This window comes from Podarcis vaucheri, assembly GCF_965113315.1.
Source record: "Podarcis vaucheri genome assembly, chromosome: 10".
NCBI lineage: Eukaryota > Metazoa > Chordata > Lepidosauria > Squamata > Lacertidae > Podarcis > Podarcis vaucheri.
In genome coordinates, this window is record NC_138748.1 from 32,885,734 (window position 1) to 32,905,395 (window position 19,662).

At 42.2% G+C, this 19,662-nt stretch overlaps 1 protein-coding gene across 9 annotated transcripts in view; it reads left to right on the plus strand.

Annotated features, from left to right (window-relative positions):
• Window positions 1-19,662, plus strand: part of NAV3 (neuron navigator 3) — a 459,986-nt gene that overhangs the window by 392,252 nt on the left and 48,072 nt on the right. For 8 of the 9 annotated variants that reach the window (XM_082240711.1, XM_082240708.1, XM_082240709.1 and 5 more), the window contains 6 exons: window positions 1,155-1,863; window positions 4,599-5,087; window positions 11,386-11,427; window positions 13,282-13,439; window positions 16,112-16,300; window positions 19,001-19,053. In XM_082240711.1, coding sequence (XP_082096837.1) covers window positions 1,155-1,863; window positions 4,599-5,087; window positions 11,386-11,427; window positions 13,282-13,439; window positions 16,112-16,300; window positions 19,001-19,053 — 1,640 coding nt within the window. The remainder of the gene's footprint in view (window positions 1-1,154; window positions 1,864-4,598; window positions 5,088-11,385; window positions 11,428-13,281; window positions 13,440-16,111; window positions 16,301-19,000; window positions 19,054-19,662) is intronic. The other variant, XM_082240710.1, reaches the window with a different exon arrangement.

The following is a 19,662-nucleotide window of genomic DNA, read 5'->3' on the forward strand; positions in this document are numbered from 1 at the left end:
TGTGTCGGGATAGACAATAACAATGAATTTTAATGTGAGTGGTGATGAATATATTATAATTCGGTATGCTTGTTTCACAGTGCTTGGAATTACAAGCATACACTATTTTACAAGTCATAGGAAGGATTCCAACTTACCAATGCAATACAATTAAAGAAAGCAGATCGGCTCTTACTTCACATTAATAGGTTCTGGGCCAAAACTAACGAAGCCAATTTCAACAAAAATAAATAAAGCATTATGTACTTAGGAAGCAAAAATCAGGTACAGAAATACAGAATAGGTGACACCTGATTTAACAGCAGGGCAAGTGAAAAGCATCAAGGGTTTTTAGCAGTATACTTGTAATTCTAGGTTGCATCATCTAAATTATAAGTCCGGATCACAAGTAGTAATAGTGCCATTCTGTTTTCCCTTATACTGCGTTTCCGTGCATTCTGGTTTCCGCCACGGTGTTCCGTTGCACCAGAAGCAGTTTAGTCATGCTGACCACATGACCACATGTCTGTTGGCAAACGCAGTCTCCCTCGGCCTGAAAGTGAGATGAGTGCCGCAACCCATAGTTGCCTTTGACTGGACTTAACCATCCAGGGGTCCTTTACCTTTACCTTACAATATTAATAGCAAATGAATTCTGGCTCAAAGCAAACATATATTATTCGAGGGGAAAGGTGGTATAGGCATCTGATTGGCCACTGTGAGTAGTTCAGAACTCCACCTAAATTGAGTTTAACTGAACTCTCTGATGAAATGGTCTCCATAGGTTCTGACTTCTTCCAAACATCCTGACAGGGTCTTGTGAATTTGTGTATATGGGTTTAGAAACTGAATCAGTTCATTGCTGTACGTGGATGAGTGAAGTATGCAGACATCTATGCTCCATTTAATGTTAATAATGGGAAAGTATGGCAGGGGGGAAAATGTAGTTCAGTGAATCAACCAGAATATCTCAAGCGATCTATGGCCATTGACAAAATGAGTACATTGCATGGTGGAATTCTGCCTGGCAGTTTTACACACCTCTCATCCTGAAATGCCAAACCTCTTCTCTCTTACAAAAACCATAAAAAACTATCATTCTACATATTTGCATGTTTTACTGAAAATGTACTGCTGCAAATATGAATTCCTACAAAAACTCTGCTTTCTGTTAGGAAAAACAGATGATGCAAAGGCTTCAGAAAAAGGAAAAACTCCCCTCAAAGGAGCTTCTATCCAGCGCTCACCTTCAGATGCAGGGAAAAGCAGTGGTGATGAAGGAAAAAAGCCACCCTCGGGCATTGGCAGATCAACAGCTACCGGTTCCTTTGGTTTCAAGAAAGCTGGGGTTGGCTCTTCAACCATAATCTCTGCAAGTGGTGCAACCATAACAAGTGGATCAGCAACCTTGGGGAAGATGCCCAAATCTGCAGCTATTGGTGGGAAGTCCAATGCCGGGAGGAAAACCAGCCTAGATGGCTCACAGAATCAAGACGACGGCGTGCTGCACGTGAGCTCAAAGACTACCCTGCAGTACCGAAGTTTGCCGCGTCCTTCGAAGTCAAGCACAAGTGGGATTCCTGGCAGAGGCGGACACAGGTCGAGCACCAGCAGCATTGACTCCAATGTAAGCAGCAAGTCTGCAGGGGCCGCCGCTACCAACAAACTGAGGGAACCTACGAAGATTGGCTCAGGGCGCTCCAGCCCTGTCACCATCAACCAGACAGACAAAGAGAAGGAAAAAGTGGCCGTTTCTGATTCTGAGAGTGTGTCGCTGTCCAGCTCTCCAAAATCAAGTCCAACCTCAGCCAGTGCCTGTGGAACACCGGGCCTCAGGCAGCCAGGTTCAAAATATCCAGACATTGCCTCGCCCACATTCAGAAGGTAAGGGGTTTTCTGTGAAATGGCAATGTTATGCTCGGCCCACTGCCCAGAGAGTCGAGAAGTTCCAGAGGAACAGCATGCCACATAGGCCTGGTTTCTTTTGGAATGAGATCACTGAAGACTTGGGGGCATTTGTGATATTTTAGTGTATTTACAGGCTGACCATAGGTTCATTCTCTCCAAACCTACAATCTGCCACCTGTGTACCAGGGGGTCTGGACTCAGCTTGTTTTTGTGTGAGGGGAAGTGCCATAGCTCCGTGGTAGAACATCTGCTTTCCATTCAGAAGCTCTCGGGTTCAATCTCCAACATGGCCAGGTAGTGCTGGGAGAGGACCCTGCCAGAAATCCTGGAGTGCTGCCAGTCAGTGTAAACAATATTGAGCTAGATTGTCAGAATCAGTATAAGGCAACTTTCAGTCCTCCCCACATTGATACCTAGTCCATCGCTTATACTGTGGTACCTCGGGTTAAGTACTTAATTCGTTCCGGAGGTCCGTTCTTAACCTGAAACTTCTTAACCTGAAGCACCACTTTAGCCAGTGGGGCCTCCCGCTGCTGCTGCGCCACCAGAGCATGATTTCTGTTCTCATACTGAAGCAAAGTTCTTAACCCGAGGTACTATTTCTGGGTTAGCGGAGTCTGTAACCTGAAGCGTATGTAACCTGAAGCGTACGTAACCCGAGGTACCACTGTAATCAGACGAGACCCCTTTTTTCATCTGTAAGTATGAACTGAACAAGTTTTCTTCTTTAAGCAACTGATATTAATATTGGCCTCATATTCCACTATTTATTCTGTTTCCTTCCCGAGAATTCTACAGAGCAATCACAGACTTATATTCTGCTTCCCGCAATCACCTCCGGCTCTCGGAAGTGATGTTTTATATTTAGATAAGTGAATCCGTTCTGATTCTGCAATAGAAATGCGAATATTTATTTCTCAGATAAAGTAACCCCTAGGAAGGTTCTGGAGTACAAGTGCAGAGCCTTTCAAGTAGGCATCTGAGAGAACCATCATGGCTGTGAAGTGAAAAGCAGCCGATGAGAACCACCTCCCACCCCCCCTGGCATTCCAGCCCATGAACTTTGATTGCTAAATCATTTGAAAATCAATAAAGCTCTATGCTGTGAGTGTGCGTCCCTCTCTCTAAAGCTCCATACAGCAGCATCCTGGTTGTGTCCTCTTTAGAGACTCTGAAGAGTGTCCATCAGGGAGGAAATAATTGGGGCAGGGCCTAAATCCAGTCATTAACAGCAGATTGATGCTATTCCAGGTGGCTAACTCAGGGTGCAACAGCATAGCTGGGGTTGGGAAGTTTTGCTTGTAGCAACTGTTAGCAAATGCAGTTTTCCCATCCAGCCAGGAATAGCACCCACATACATAGGGCTGGAAGTGGGACCTGGAGGAACTGAAACAACGTGATTTTTATAGGTAGTGGCCGAGAAGGGCATATTGGAGTCAGCTTGGTATTCCTTTAACAAACTGAAAGGCTTCCTGATGAGGGATTATTAAGGAATAAATGTCACTCTGACTATAATTTTTCTGATTGTAATTTTTCCTGGATAGCTAATGGATGCAGATGAGGAAACTGAATTTCATTAACTATATATTTTGCAAATTGTTTTTAAAATGTTCTGGGTTGTAGTCAGCTAACTTTTACTCAAAATAGACACAGTTTAATAAATGGGCCTACTAGGCCATCGATTTCAATGGGTCTACACTGAGTAAAGCTGGTTTGAATACAACCCATTGGTTTTGGATCTTCTAATATTGTAACAGGATTTTCAGTAGGAACTCAGATGGGAGGGGGTGCAAAATAAAATCCACCATTCTATTTTACACTGCTGGTGGCATCCGAACATCAGCGTTTACTGATCTTAGCAACTTTGCACTATACATCATACCATAAATCTTAGGAATCCAAGCCTATTTCTTTGCTGAAACAAAGTCAATGCTGCCCTCTTGTGGCTAATTGCCAGCACAATGCTTTTGCATAAGAGTTATCAAATATGCTATTTTGGTTGCTATGGTTTTTATCATAAACGTTATGCCAGTTGCTTTTTGTTTCCTTTTAGTACACTGCACTGTAAATCTAGAAAACCCTTTGCATAAGGTGATGTAGAATATTTCAGACCCCGCAGAAACAGAAATTGCTATAGCCTTAACTGTATATCCAAAACTTAAAATAGTATTTCTCCACCCCCCCACACACAATTGCAAAATCTTTTCACACATACGCAGATAGGCAACAGACCTCAAATTAGCATCTTGCATGTCATATAAGTATAATTACTTCTTTAAAAATAAAAAATAAAGATTTTGAAATGGGGGGGTCCAACTATTTACAAGGCTGTCCAGCCCATGCTGTGCTAATTTAAAAACAAATGTCTTAACTACTGAAGATTTTGTGCTAACCACTGGATTTGGGTGAAAGTTTAATCTTTTTACGCAATCTCATCACACAGGGCTGTTGTGCTTTTCATCTCCCTGGGAAGGTCTGTTTCCTCTCAAAAGACAAATCTTGGAATTAATGCTTTTGAAACAGTAAAATAAAGTATGTCCAAGAGCTTAAGCGGATTTGATTGGGAGAAGCAATTGGGGGGGGGGGAGAGAGAAGGGCCTTATATTAGCTGTTTTCATTATTCCCGTGCCTTGGCTTTCAGAGCATTATTACGTGAAACTTTTGCTTTTCCAAATAACACTTTTGTTTCTTTCCTTTGTTTCTTCCTGTAGGTTGTTTGGTGCCAAAGCAAGTGGCAAAACTGCCCCTGCACCAAATACAGAAGGTGCCAAATCCACATCTGCAATGCCCAGCCCTAGTACCACGCTAGCTCGGCAAGGCAGCCTGGAATCTCCATCCTCAGGTACAGGTAGCATGGGCAGTGCAGGTGGGCAGAGTGGCGGCAGTAGCCCTCTCTTCAGCAAACCCTCGGACCTGAATACAGATGTTGTAAGTTTAAGTCACTCCTTGGCTTCTAGCCCGGCGTCAGCCCACTCTTTCACGTCAGGCGGTCTCGTGTGGGCTGCAAACCTGAGTAGTTCCTCTGCTGGCAGTAAGGACACACCAAGTTATCAGTCAATGACTAGCCTCCACACAAGCTCTGAATCTATTGACCTCCCTCTCAGCCACCATGGCTCCCTGTCTGGATTGACCACAAGCACTCAAGAGGTTCAGAGCCTGCTCGTGAGAACCGGCAGTGTGAGATCTACCCTTTCAGAAAGGTGAGTTCGCCATGGAGAGAAGTATTTTGATAAGGTGATAAGGGAAATGGGAGCAGCCAGAAGCATGCCTTTAGAAATATATCCTCAAATCAAAACCAACAATTGGGGAGGAAAGAAAAGTAAAATAACTGGAAACGCTCCTTGTAGAAAGCTCTGCAGTACTTCCAAAGTCTTTATGCTCAGGAGAACAGATGATTCCATTGAGGGCTTTCATCAGAGGCAGTTTTAGGGTACTTCAAACGGGGCAGCCACTCAGAGCACCATTTTGCAGGGAGCACCACATCAGTGCTGCAGAACAGAGCAGAGGGTGCCGAATTTTAGTGTTGCACAGGGTGCCGCTGAAATTTGAGAACCCAAAGCCCACAACTGCTTCATATCTGCGGCATTTTTTGTTATATTTCTTCTGAAGTAATTTAGTTTACACCTGGGAAATTACCATCAGTTCCTATGTGTATGTGTTAGTGTACCATCAGTTCCTATGTGTATGTTAGGTTACAAATACTTGCAGCTCCAAAAACAACAACCACTACCATATTTATTTGACCCAGAGACTGAAAGGAGGGAAAGTGTGCATTGGGCATACACAATAAACTAGAGCCAACAAAAAAGAAACCTCCTTCTACACTCTGGAAAACATTCCAATCAAGATTATGCTGGTAGTTGGTATATCTAGGAAGAGTAACATGAAAATCAAACCACAGATTTATAAATTAAATAGTGATACTATTTCTCTAAAATCTATTCAGTTTATAATTTGAAAAAAAACCTTAGTCTGAAGTTACAAAGTGAGGCATGAAACTTTCTAAAACATTTAAACATTTTAAAAGGTTAATAGTTTCCATAGCATAAAAACTTTAAACTGGCCATTAAGCACTACAACTTATATTCTCGTATCTGTATAACAATGATTTTGAGTGAATCTTGAGTATAACGCAGTCAGTGTACCTATGCAGAGAGTAAATGCTATCACATTAAAAATACAAATTGATAGGCAAATGTTCACAGGTAGCCATTGTGATGCACTATAAAAAAGCACTTCATAGGCATTATCTTCTTATTTATTTATTTAATTTTATTTATACCCCGGCCAAGACTGGGTTCAGGGCAGCTAACATCAGGTATAAAAACAATTGATTAAAATACAACTAAAAAACAAGATAAAAATACTACTTAAATGCAGCCTCATTTCAGTGGAAGCCCAGATAAAAAACTGTTTGGGGGGAGAAAATGTCAAATCTTCACCAAGGGCAACTAATCTGACTTCCTTAGGGCCCGGGACCTCTAGAGTGTTGCTATTTATGGACCTTAAGGTCCTCCGTGGGGCATACCAGGAGAGGCAGTCCTGTATAATAAGATAATAAGGCACATCGGTATTTTTATCCACATTCTCTGGATCAGGGTCATGATCATGGGCCAACTTTGATAGGCAGGTGGGGCAGCACATCTGTCAATCACATGGCATCTTTATGATATCACACAATTGGCATACAGGTTGTCCCGCCCAGCTGTCAAAATTGTCCCAACCCTAATTGTGTTCATCTTAACTAGTTCTCATAATGTTCAATCAAGGTTTAGCATTATGCCCAGACATAAACAATGAGCACAGCCTGCTCCTATTCAAACCAGCGCCTTTCCTATTCTCATATATACTATGCTATATGAGCTCTGTTGCAGATTTGTACACTGTATTAAATCTCAAGGATTCTCCATATTTGTTCTTTAGCAAATATAACTACATGGAGACATTATAAAATAATTTTTGGAATAGCTATTGAGTTTATTTCTGCCTCAAGGGTATTTAGATAAAATAATAATTTTGTCTCGGCTTTGCATTTTTCCAAGTATTCTTTGAGAGAGCATTGAAATTGCATGAGTACTCCACTGAATGGAGCAGTGTTTGTAGACTCCTAATATATGTGTATTTACAAATGCTAAGCAGTTAAAGAGGCAAAACACGCAGCATAAACCAACTGATTCTACAGCAGCACAGCTCTCTAAGCATAGCCCAGTCCTATAAAACATCCATCTCATAGCATTTTCCAAGTGAGGGCAGGCAAAAACCACTCCATCCCTCTGTTATATTGGTGTCCATTCAAGACACAGCAGATGGCTGACAAACTAGGCTGAAGGGGGCTCCAACTTGCAGGAAAGCGTCCATTTAGCTGTTCTCTTCTGTCCTGCCACTTTTTGAGATTTCTCTGAGCTGTAACTGATACAGTGCAGTACAATGTAATCTGTACAGTTAAGTGTGGTACCTTGAAACAGGTAGCCCATATCTTTTGTGTAAGCCAGACACTTTTCTATACCCTCTTTCTCTTCAGCAGGGAGATAATGATTTGTTACAAATGTGGCTTTGGATTTGCATATGCAGTGTGGCCATAATGTACACATTCATTGTATTCCCTAAACCATAATGGCGAATGAATTAAGGGATGAATTCTGGCTTTTTACTTGATATTTGAACTAAACATAGGTCCTTATCTACCATTGAGTTACTACTTCGTTGAACTGTGAATATGCACAGTTCACAAATGCAGGTACAAGGTTAGGTCAATCTTAGATTTGCTACATTATCTGCAAAAGATTAAAAAGGTGCATAATGAGGCCCTGAACCAAGGAAGGTTAAGCACACCTAAATTCCCACAACGACAACATCAATCCAGAGAAAGCTAAGAGTACTCCTTAGCTTTCTCTGGATTGATGCTGTCATTGTTTTTCTGCAGGAGCAGTTACATAAGACCGATTATACGCTTCCATAAATAATTTAACCGCAAGAGATAAAAAATATTCTACCCAGCTCCCTTTCCCTCTAGCTTAACTTAGATGCATTTGGGGTGGGGGGATTTTCCCCAATCTGTCAAAACAGATAAAATAATTGTTGGTCATCTGGATTGTAAAAGAATGTATTAAAATAGGTCTGCATGATTTGTGACCCAAGCTTGCTTGGAGCTATAAAAATAGTGAGATTGTCAAGCATTCAGCATGTGTACTTGGGGAAATCACAATGTGTGCAGACTTGCATTACAACAGAGAAACCCTAAAATGTTACTTTGACAGTATAGTGGCCACAGAGAATGCAGTTGTTGTTTCCAAATATATTCCTTTTCGCAGAGGAAGCCATTCATTTGGAGCAGATCCCTTACTTGTTACTTACTTGTGCTGAATTTAATGATATTAGCAACCCTCCCCCACCTTTTCCAGCAGATTTTACTCTCATGAGTTGGCCTTAGGTGGAACTAAGCCATTTTTAAAAAATGAAAGGGAATTCAAATTGGAGCACATAAGCAGATGAAAATGCTAAAACCACATAAAGGTTTTTCATTTGAGTGGTATATAAATTTTGTTTAAATAAATAAAAGGAAAAACTCTTCCCCTACCAATGAACATCCAGTCAATACAATGCCAGCAGGATGATCTATGCGCCGACAAAGCAATCACGCTCCAATGTAACAGTCACAGTCTAATTGCTACTTAATATTTGTTCAGAACCTTCCCTCCATATGCAAACATAGCCATATGCACTTAAACAGGCATTTTGCCACATATTGGGGAACAGAGCCAAAGGGCACGGTCATCTTCTCCCCTCCACACATTAGGTCTATGCATGGAAGGCAAAGCATAGACAAAGTTTGCATCACTAGTAGCATCAGATATAGCAAAGCAGGTTAATATGTACTGATACTACTTTGTAATTACATAAAACTACATAAAATAAAATTTGCACACATAAAATGATATCCTCTTTAAAATTTCCAACAAATTTCATGTCTCCGTAAATCATTTTAAAGCCCAAACTGCAAAATAACACAATTTTCTCAAGCTGATACACGTGTTTTTAGTAGGAAAATAATCAGTATTAGACGCTATTAAGTAGCGTTTGAAGTAGGTGGTTTAGTTTCTATCTGTTCATATTCATGTTAGAAACCAACATGGCTTATTTTATTAATACTTATATACATCATTCAGTAGTCCACTGTGTCTATCAGGTTTAGGGTATATAGCAACATTTTTTCTGTTTTTAGCCTGCAACAACCCCACATCTCTTGCCATGTCCACAGATGGAGAAACAAAGCCATGGTAATCAAATGGATTTGATTTCTCATTTGGAGATTGTGGTCCCATCTGTCTGACTGGCATTCAGTTTGGAGGCAGGGGAAATGGATGTACTCAATAAGCAAATTCTAGCATATATAAGCTAGCCAGGGCTTCTGTGTTTCATTTTGTATTCTACTGAAAGAAGTGGAAAGCTCCAGCATTTGGATGGACATACTAATGCACATCTGATGAGCAGTGTGAGGCTCCTAAAACCAAAATATATTTAAGACAATGCATGGACTTTCTATGGGCATCTGATGCAATTGAACAAATAAATGGAAAATGTGACAGGTTGTGCACCTCTCTAGTTGTGGCCATTCAAGGGACCCAGGAGTCTTGGACCAACATCCATATCTCATCCTCCAAACTAAACTAAGTCCTCTATATAAGTGGGTTTCTAAATTGTAGTACAGGTTGGGCAAAATAAATAAATCATGGTTCTGTCAGTTTGATGCAGCACATCATTATAATATCCTGATAGGTACTTGTTTTATATTTGGATATTATGTAAATTGGAGTTTGGTAAGTAGTTTATTCTATGGAATGTGTAAGAAAACCTGAAATCTTAACATTATATTTGAAAAATCAGTGACTGTTTTTTGTTTTGTTTTGAATAATACATGGATTTAAATGGCTCTGCTATTGCTGGTGTTTTTCATGTATTATTCAACTTTTTTCAACTCCTGAGTTTTTGTTTATTTTAATGGCTGTTCCCTCCCCATCAACATGTACATACTAGTCTGAACATCTTTGTGATCCATATGTCTTGTTTTCTAGTCTATAGATCACAGGATTCATCGCTATGTGCATAGGCTGATGTTCGTGTAACCAGTATGAGCCCAAAGCTGCTTTTGCAATATCCCCTGTGTGCAAATCCAAAGAACATCTGTACAAGGCCCTTCAAATATAATGATTATAGATCTGTCTTATGAGGCTTGGCAAATAAGTGACTCATCCATCACCATTCTTGTAATTACAGTCTCTCCACAGCTACATACAGAACAACAATATCAGAAACCAAAGCGAAAGTGGTTTTCTTTGAGATACACATTGTTTTCTACCAATCATCATTAGTTGATATATATTAAAAGGTTTTAAGATATACTTGCAATAAAAGATTCCCCTTTTGGTTTGGGTGAGGTTTGGAGAAGCCCCTGAACAGCAAGCAGTGGGAGAAGGGGATCATTCAAGCTGGCACCCATTGATATTAATGATTGGTTGGGCATCTCAGTCAAGAAGATGTAAGCCCTAAAAAATGGTGCTGACAGTCACACCAAAACATTGCTAGTAGTTCTTCAAGCAGCTTTTATCCTCATGCTACAGAGTGGGTTCCCTTTCCTCAGCTGATGGGTCAAGCCAGATGCATGGTCAGAGAATACTTTGTGCAGGCTCTGTCTCATGTGTTTGGACTGAGATGGATTTCCTTATCTTTTAGTTCTATTGAAATCATTTGGGGCTTACAAGTCATGGGTAACTTGCCCCATTGATTTCAATGGGACTGAAATGCGACAAATTCTGTCTGGAAATTCAGTTTAGATACTTGTTCAACAGTGATTCCCTTTTGATACAGTGCCATGATAGAGTCCCAGCCTTTTCTGCATATATCCACATTTATAATGATGATGATGTACTTGAACCAGGCGCAATATGTTCCCCAGTTGTTCTTGTGAAATGAGTTTTTTACTTAACCCTTGAAAACCTGCCCAAAATGACTGGGGTAACCCAGTTGGGTGGGCTGAATATAAGTTGTTTAATAATAATAATAATAATAATAATAATAATAATAATAATAATAATAAAAAATTCCCTGGTGATGCTAGACTTCAACAGGATAATAGTCTTTACGGAAGACAACCAAACTGAAACAGGATAAATCTTCTGACCTTGTTGCCCACATTATCCTTCCTGGGACTCTTATGCTCACATTCCGTAATAACTAAAGCTGGAATGGGAATAAGATTAAGCAAATTCTCAAATCAATATGTATTTTCTTTACAAAAGTATGACATTTTTTTTCCTTTTGAGAAAAAAATACCAGTATATTACTTGCACTGATGATTTTGAGTGTTGCATAAATGGTACCTTTCAAAGAATACATTTAAATAAATCCAAATGCCTTTTTTGTGATACAACACTTTAGAATTTATAATTTTGAAGTGCTCCTTTTACTATATGTCCTTAGGGATTTTCTTTGTTTTAACAGCATGCAACTTGACAGAAATACACTACCCAAAAAGGGATTAAGGTATACGATGTTTTATTCAGCATGGCTGCTGTTTCTCTGTTGTTCCGTAACTTTTTTCTATAATATTTCATCCTTTTCTTGTCACTGTGTATCCTGTTTCTCCTGTTAAACAACTAATATAAAATCAATTTACAATAAGAATCCCCCCTTTTTAATGTTCTTTCACTTTCACTTGTTCCTTGCCCTCTGTCCGATAGGAATTAATTCCTCTAAAACTTTTCCACTTATTCAGATCAGAGTAATCATATTTCCCCCCAGAAAAAACATGTTAATCAATGAACTGCAGTAAGCTTCCTTTGCTTCCAGCTTTAATCACACACTCAGAGGGCTAGGACCATTGGTTAAGCATCTGGCATTGTCACTGCTGGTATTTTCTACGCAGGAACAATATATGACTTCTTCTGTTGCACTTGAGTTGTAGCACATTGGGGTGCCAACCCTCAATTTGTGTCTGCCAGGGGCTTTGAAAAGGAAAAATCTGAAGAACCTGTCTGCTCATCAAAAAGAATGCACTGGGTAGTAATCTTGACTACGCTGCAGATGGCAGAGCATTTTAATGTGTCTCCTGGAATCAAACGTAGATGGTGTTTATTCAGTCAGCAGTTCTCTTCCTTGCACACCATCCTGTAGAATCTGAGACATTACCATAAGAGCCAGGGAGGGAAAATAAATCCGAACTACCATCTCCCACATGGAGGCTTTCTGGAGGCCTGAAATATAGTGGCATGCAATCCTGAAGTTAATGTGGGAACCCCACCCCTTGTGCCTGTTTCAGGTATTGTTCTAAGAGTTTCACCAAAGTTTTGCAGCCCAGCTATGCAGTCCTGTTTGTACAGATGTAGGACTCTCATTGTGACAACAGCAGAAAGCTCCCAGTGCACTCAAGGAGGGGGAACTGCAACAGCCAACAATGGTAGACTTGTCTGGATGGGGGGGACGTTTTTGATCCCACCACTGTTGTTTAAAATGGTACTGGAACTACGTACAGTAATATATAGGTTTGCAAGAAATTTGGCTGAACGAAGCCTACTTGTACAATGACAAAGAAAGTGCACACTCTTGAGTTGAAATCCGAACTGTCTGAAATGCCTGCACAGCTAACTTGCCATGGTAATCCATTCAAGAATTTGCTTTTCTCAGTCCCTGCCGCAAAGTTTGGCCAGTGGGATGCAGTGTGTGTGCTGCTGGTGCAGTTACATTTTTGTATTTGGCAGAAGCACCCAAAAGTCTTTGAGAGGTTGGGTTTCCAAAGCTTTTTCTTTCTGCAAACACATTTCTTTAAAAGTGAGTATTTTTCTTCCCCCATCCCTTAAATCTTACCAGTTTGGGGGTAGGGCATGGCATCAAGGACCAACCCTTCTGAGAGACAAACACTGTATTTTGTCCCTTCAGATGTCACTAACAAAAATGCATTTCTTTCACAGCTGCTCTTCCATTTTCTTCTGCTTTCAGCCAACCTGTATACTATGTTCCTGTAGCTCGTATAATGTAGGAACTGGACACCCGTCTCTCCTCACTACCAAGCTCTCATTTTCCAACCTTGTTGATATGCTTGAAATTAAGTTTTTACTTTATCTTTTTTATGTGTTAGAATTGTTGTTTTGTTGTTGTTGTTCTTTTTTAAAAAAAATATATAATAAGGCTTAGCTGTTTCCTTTGTACGTCTTCCCATCACATGCAGATATGTATTGCTGATTGTTTGTCCGTCTGTTTCTTGGGTGACATGACCCCAAGTCTCCTGTTCAGCATTGACTAAACCAACTGTCTGATTATTGCTTGATTCCAAGCCACAAATCTCTTGCTAAGTGCAGTTCATGTGGAAGTTTTCAGTGTATCAGTGGTGATGTCTTTCAGGTATACGCCATCCTCTCGGCAGGCCAGTCAGGAGGAAGGGAAAGAGTGGCTGCGTTCTCATTCTACTGGAGGGCTGCAAGACACTGGAAGCCAGTCTCCTTTGGTATCTCCTACAGCCATGTCTTCATCTGCAACTGGGAAATACTTTTCCAACTTAGGTAAGAAAAAGAAACTACTTGCAGCACTCCATTACTGAGCTTCCTTTATCCATCTTAAGCTCTCCCTCACTCTTTTAGAATGCATAACTTCAGCTATCTAAAATAAAGCATGCATGTTTTTCTGCTCCTACCGTATCTGAACATACCGTATTTTTCGCCCCATAAGACGCACCAGCCCATAAGACGCACCTAGTTTTTTGGGGGGGAAATAAAGGGGAAAAAATTATTTTCCCCCCAGGTGCGCTGCGCTACACCAGTAGCTTGGGGCGTGCAGAGCTCAGCGCGCCCCAAGCTTCTGCGTGCCGGTAAGGTATCCGCTAGCGTGGGAGAGCCGGGCGCCTCTCCCAGGGCTAGCGGACCCCTGCGCTAATCCAGAAGCTTGGGGCGCGCTGAGGTCAGCGCGCCCCAAGCTTCTGCGTGCCGGCAAGCAGTCCGCTAGCCCTGGGAGAGCCGCGGGGCTCCCCCAGGTCTAGCGGATCGCTGCGCTACACCAGGAGCTTGGGGCGTGCTGAGCTCAACGCGCCCCAAGCTTCTAGGTGCGCGCAAGCAGTCCGCTGCCGCCCCAAGCCTCGCGCACCCAGTGGGACCTCCTGCCGGGTGCGCGAGGCTTGCAGACACTCGCCCGAAGCAGGGGGAGCCCTCCTGAGGTCTCCCCTGCTTCGGGCGATAGGCTGTCGCCCCAAGCCTCGTGCACCCGGTGGGACCTCCTGCTGGGTGCGTGAGGCTTGCAGACACTCGCCCGAAGCAGGGGGAGCCCTCCCTAGGTCTCCCCGTGCTTCTGGCGACAGGCTGCCGCCCCAAGCCTCGCGCACCCGGCGGGACCTCCTGCCGGGTGCGCGAGGCTTGCAGACACTCGCCCGAAGCAGGGGGAGCCCTCCCGAGGTCTCTCCGTGCTTCGGGCGACAGGCTGCCACCCCAAGCCTCGCGCACCCGGTGGGACCTCCTGCCGGGTGCGCGAGGCTTGCAGACACTCGCCCGAAGCAGGGGGAGCCCTCCCTAGGTCTCCCCGTGCTTCGGGCGACAGGCTGCCGCCCCAAGCCTCGCGCACCCGGCGGGACCTCCTGCCGGGTGCGCGAGGCTTGCAGACACTCGCCCGAAGCAGGGGGAGCCCTCCCGAGGTCTCTCCGTGCTTCGGGCGACAGGCTGCCACCCCAAGCCTCGCGCACCCGGTGGGACCTCCTGCCGGGTGCGCGAGGCTTGCAGACACTCGCCCGAAGCAGGGGGAGCCCTCCCTAGGTCTCCCCGTGCTTCGGGCGACAGGCTGCCGCCCCAAGCCTCGGCACCCGTGGGACCTCCTGCCGGGTGCGCGAGGCTTGCAGCCCTCCGGAGGGCTCCCCGTGCTTCGGGCGACAGGCTGCTGCCCCAAGCCTCGTGCACCCGGTGGGACCTCCTGCCGGGCGCGCGAGGCTTGCAGGCATTCGCCCCATAAGACGCACCCCGATTTCCCCTTCATTTTTGGAGGGGAAAAAGTGTGTCTTATGGGGCGAAAAATACGGTATTCCTTGTCTCCCAGTCCATTCTGGGGATCAGTTCCAAGTACTGGTTAAAGTGCTGCACAGCTTGGAACCTCAGCATCTAAAGTAGGGGTGGAGAATTTTTTTAAAAAATTTTTTTTTGAGCCCAGTGAGCAGATCCTTATCTGTACCAACCCCCCAATGGGCCAACTTTGACTGTTGGGCTGGAAAAATCACCTGTCAAAGAAAATAATTAAAAGTGCATTCTTTTCCTACATTTTGCTGATCATTTTTAAGTTCCACATCTCATTTACTCAGAAGTAGGTTCCATTTATTTCAGTATAATTGTGTATCAAGGCTTAGACTACAAGTGTAGACAAGGTTAAGCTTAGACATAGTAACAGTTTTTCCCTTTGGTAGAAACAAATTAGTGTGTTTCTGTGGTTTAGTTTTCCTCCAGTGTGGTGACCCAGTACAATGGCTTATTGCAAAAGCTTTCTTCCACCCCTCTAGCATTTCTTTTCTCTGTGGGCCATTTTCCTAGTGTGTTAAAAGAGTCTCAGAAAAATACTGCTCCAGACATTTTTATTTTAGACACAGCCAGCAATGCTGGAAACATCTTGCCGTACGCCATTAGTTCAAAATATTTGACCCTAATGTCTGAAGGGGCAGATAAATGCTGTTTTCCTTGGCCCTAGTTCCACACCAGCTAGATGGGTCAAAAATGTTCCCTTTAAGCTTGTTGAAAAACAGCTTTCCAAACCGTGAGAGCAGCATTTGAACAAAGAGGGGGGTCTGTTACTTCATAAAGCCCACACATATGAAAGTTCCCATTTAATATGAGGATTGGTGTGTGTGTGTGTGTGTGTGTGTGTGTGTGTGTGTTTTAGCAGGAGGAAAATGTTGCTTGAGCAGATACTGGTAATCCTGGCAAAAATATCTCCATACTACAGACTTAGGAAATACCATATTATAATTGTAAATAAATTTGGAACTATTGAAAGCAAAAGCCTTTTTCTATGGGATCTGTTTTAACTCGGTAGGGAGGAGCTTCAGACAAAATAAGCCAAACATGCTTATGAGAAACCACTCTAAAAGTGTTCCTAATTCATCAAAAAATTAAAAGCCCAAATGTTATTTGTCAGAGCTTTCTTTTTCCCCTGCAGTGCAGTAATATGTAATCAAAACTTATGGTATTATTATTATTATTTATTTCAGTGAGTCCAACAAACTTATCCCAATTCAAACTCCCTGGGCCCAGTATGATGCGGTCCAACAGCATCCCTGCACAAGATTCTTCTTTCGATCTTTACGATGATTCCCAGTTGTGTGGCAGTGCCACATCCTTGGAAGATAGACCACGTGCAATCAGTCACTCTGGGTCATTCAGAGACAGCATGGAAGAAGGTAAGTCTATGTGTGGTATATTTAACAGAGGCTGCCTTTTGATGTAGCATGAAACTATGGTTTGTGCCATAGAGTTAACTAGAGTTAAGAAGCCACACCATAGTTTCAGCTTCAGGTGTACAACAGGTTTATTTTACAGATTGATTTCATTTTATGTGTTAACTGTTCAAAGATAAATGGAAATGCATCCAGCTACACCTATTCTATTTTTGTAATCAAGCCAACACTTGCCAAATTGCATCCTTTTGGGTCTCTTCATGGCCCTCTCCTGGTTCCTTCATCTTGTAGCACCCAACTGAGCACCCCATTTTCTCTTTTGCAACTCTTTAACCCAAGCTCTTCAATTCTGACTTCACAACTTTAATCCAAAACTAAATAACAGTACCATGTTTTCTAGCTTGACTTCTATACAATCTTCCCTTCCAAACCTTTTAGCTAATCAGGAGAAAGAGTCTTGTGTTTTCTTTTCCCTTAATTGTCAGTTTCCTAGAATAAATATTTTCTCCGTCTGTGCAAAGCTTACTGGACAAAACATCTCTTAAACTTTTGACTCTCCTGTGAACAAAGCAGCCCCTTGTACTTTAAATCTTCCTGTGAACTTCTCGCCATCCTATGCACAAAAATGTTCAAAGGCAAAAGCAGCAAACAGGCTGAAAGACTTATTACTTCACACAGGCATAACAGCAAACCACAGTAAGCATAAACTATAATTTGCAAACCAGCTTCAAACTGTGGTTTCACATCCTGGTTTGTTAGCCCAAATCACAGATTGTGAGCAGGCTTGCTTTCAGAGCAGCCCATTCTGGGGCCTTGCACCTAAATAGAGGGTTTGACTGCAAAGATCTGAATTCAAATTCCTGCTCAGGTCATTTGGGCCAGACATAGTTCCTCAGCTTTGAACTTTATAGGGTCGGTCAGGGGTTAAAGTAGGATAAGAGACGGCTACAAATATGATAAAGGTGAATTGTGTTTGAATACACATGCACATGTTTAGGCGCAGATATGCGTTAAACCCGGCCATGTAGCCCTGTGGTACCACTACAATAGGAATACACTCAGAGGCTAGTTGTTGGTGAGGCAGATGTGCTAACAACTCCTCTTTAATATTTAGACAATTGCAGTTCTTCAATATGCAGAACTTTGTTAAAAACGAAGGCAGCTGCCATATACTATAATTAATACAACATAATATAGCATTCTTACATATATTTAGGCTTATCTGTACTCAAATGAGTATTCATGCAGACTCTTTTTGTCAAGCTCTAAAAACCTCCCATATGCTTTACCTATTCAGATCTCTGCTGGGACAATAATTCACAGCTGTTTATCTTTCTGCCAGGGATGATGATCCATGCCACCCAGGCTGCTAAGCTGTTGAAGCTCTCCCAGGCTTTTGCTTTCATCAGCCTGATTTTCACGTTCCCCACTTTTCTCAAGAGTTGCTGGCTACGTGCCTAGTTAAGCTCTCCCACACTGCTTCACTACACAAAAAGTCAGTGTTTTTCCCCCACCTCTAGTTCACAAGCACTATCTGTCTAGCTATTTTTCTGCCTAGAGTTGGCAGCCGCCCAAGCTTTGCAGATCCCTTTTTTTCTTCTTCTGGCATTTGCAGCCACCCCTGCTGACTTTATACCATGTAATGTTCCAAGAAGCTTAAGCAGGCCTTGGCTAGACATCCTCAGCTAAGGATATCAGCTTTGGAAAAGTAAGGGATATTGTGGAACAGGTGTGACTGAACTGTGGGGATGAATAGATCTCTACCAATCTGAAAAAAGGAAAGACGTTTTGCATTTTTCTTGATGGAGAAATATGGCGATGTTAGCATTGACCCAGCATATCTCTATCACAGTTTTGCTGGGGAGTGCCAAGCAATGTGGTGTTATAATTCTGCCTGAGTGATAATAGCAGGTAGAGCATTTCAGTCTGGATATCAAATTCACATCTATGCTGTTCCGTTAAAGCTTACTTTAGGGTAAATCATAACTAGAATATGTTAGATACTGATATCTATCTAAAGTGCTATGTAAGTGTTAAATCATAATAAAAGTAACAGTTCTGGAGTTCCAATAATATTTATTGGAAATTCAGCTTTTAACAATGAAAATAGGTTAGCCCCATTCAGACATTCTAAATCTTCCCCATTATCTTGCACAAATAAATATTTAGAGAATTTTAAGTTAGGATTAAATTATCCTACCCCCACCCCCAAATCATAGCCCAAATCTGGATCGAGCCCTCTATTACTGTATTTGCTTTTTGAGTCATCCAATCAGTTGGTAGTTGTGTGAAGGATATGCACACACAAACACACACAGTCACACAGACAGACCAAGATGTACTTTCATTCCAAATCACAGTTTAGAAGTCATCCTTTAGCTTTGCCAAAAGGTGATGTTCAGATGACATTTTACTATCAAAGAAGGGTAACATAATTGTTGTTTGCTAGCAAAAAGGCAATAGACTATTACAATCCAAAGGCAAGTGTTTTGCAGTGGACAAAAACCATTCTAGGTGTTATAGGAACTACCAGGGTGTGTGTGTTTCTAAATGGATACCCTCAATAATAGCTTTCTTCCCCCCCCCCCCCTTTCAGTTGTTCCGAATTGAAAAGAGATGTTCTGTTGTTGCTCGTGACGGGAAATAACTCCTGTTGCTTCATCAATATCTTTGTGATAATGCTCTTGATGTTTCTCTTTTCAGTACACGGGTCTTCGTTATCCCTAGTTTCCAGCACCTCTTCTCTCTACTCCACAGTAAGTTGACAATATATAAAAGACTGTACCTCATGATATCATGCATACCATGGAAAGCCAGGGGGATTACTAAGTGGTTCAGGAAACAGATGGAAATTTGACGTTGGTAGGGCAATGAAAATCTCCCACTGCTGTTTGACTTTAACATTTTCTTTATACTTTTCAAAGTACAATGCACAACTGCCTCCTTGCCTTAAATTTCACCATCTGTAACATCTTTTGTGTTTTCCCTTTGAAAGTGGAATTGTACAAAATCTACCAGTGCCAATTGTTGTTGTGTACTGCTCAGTGCCCTCATGCTTAGCCATTCCACCTTGTCCCACCACCATTTCTGAGCACATTAAAAGAGCCGATAGCACTTGGTGGATTGCTTTGGTAGGGACCTGCTGAGGTAGAAAGATTATTCTGAAATTACAGCGTTGCTTTGAGGTTGCAGTTTTGGATTCTGACATAAGATGATTTTTATGAAACCAGACAGTAGGTGACTTTAATTATTAGACATACTTGAACTTTCAGACAGTGGAAATTTATAATTTTTATGTTGAATTTGGGAAACAATGTCAACTTCTGGCTAAAGAGAGAGAGAAGGAAATACTGCAATGCATTTCA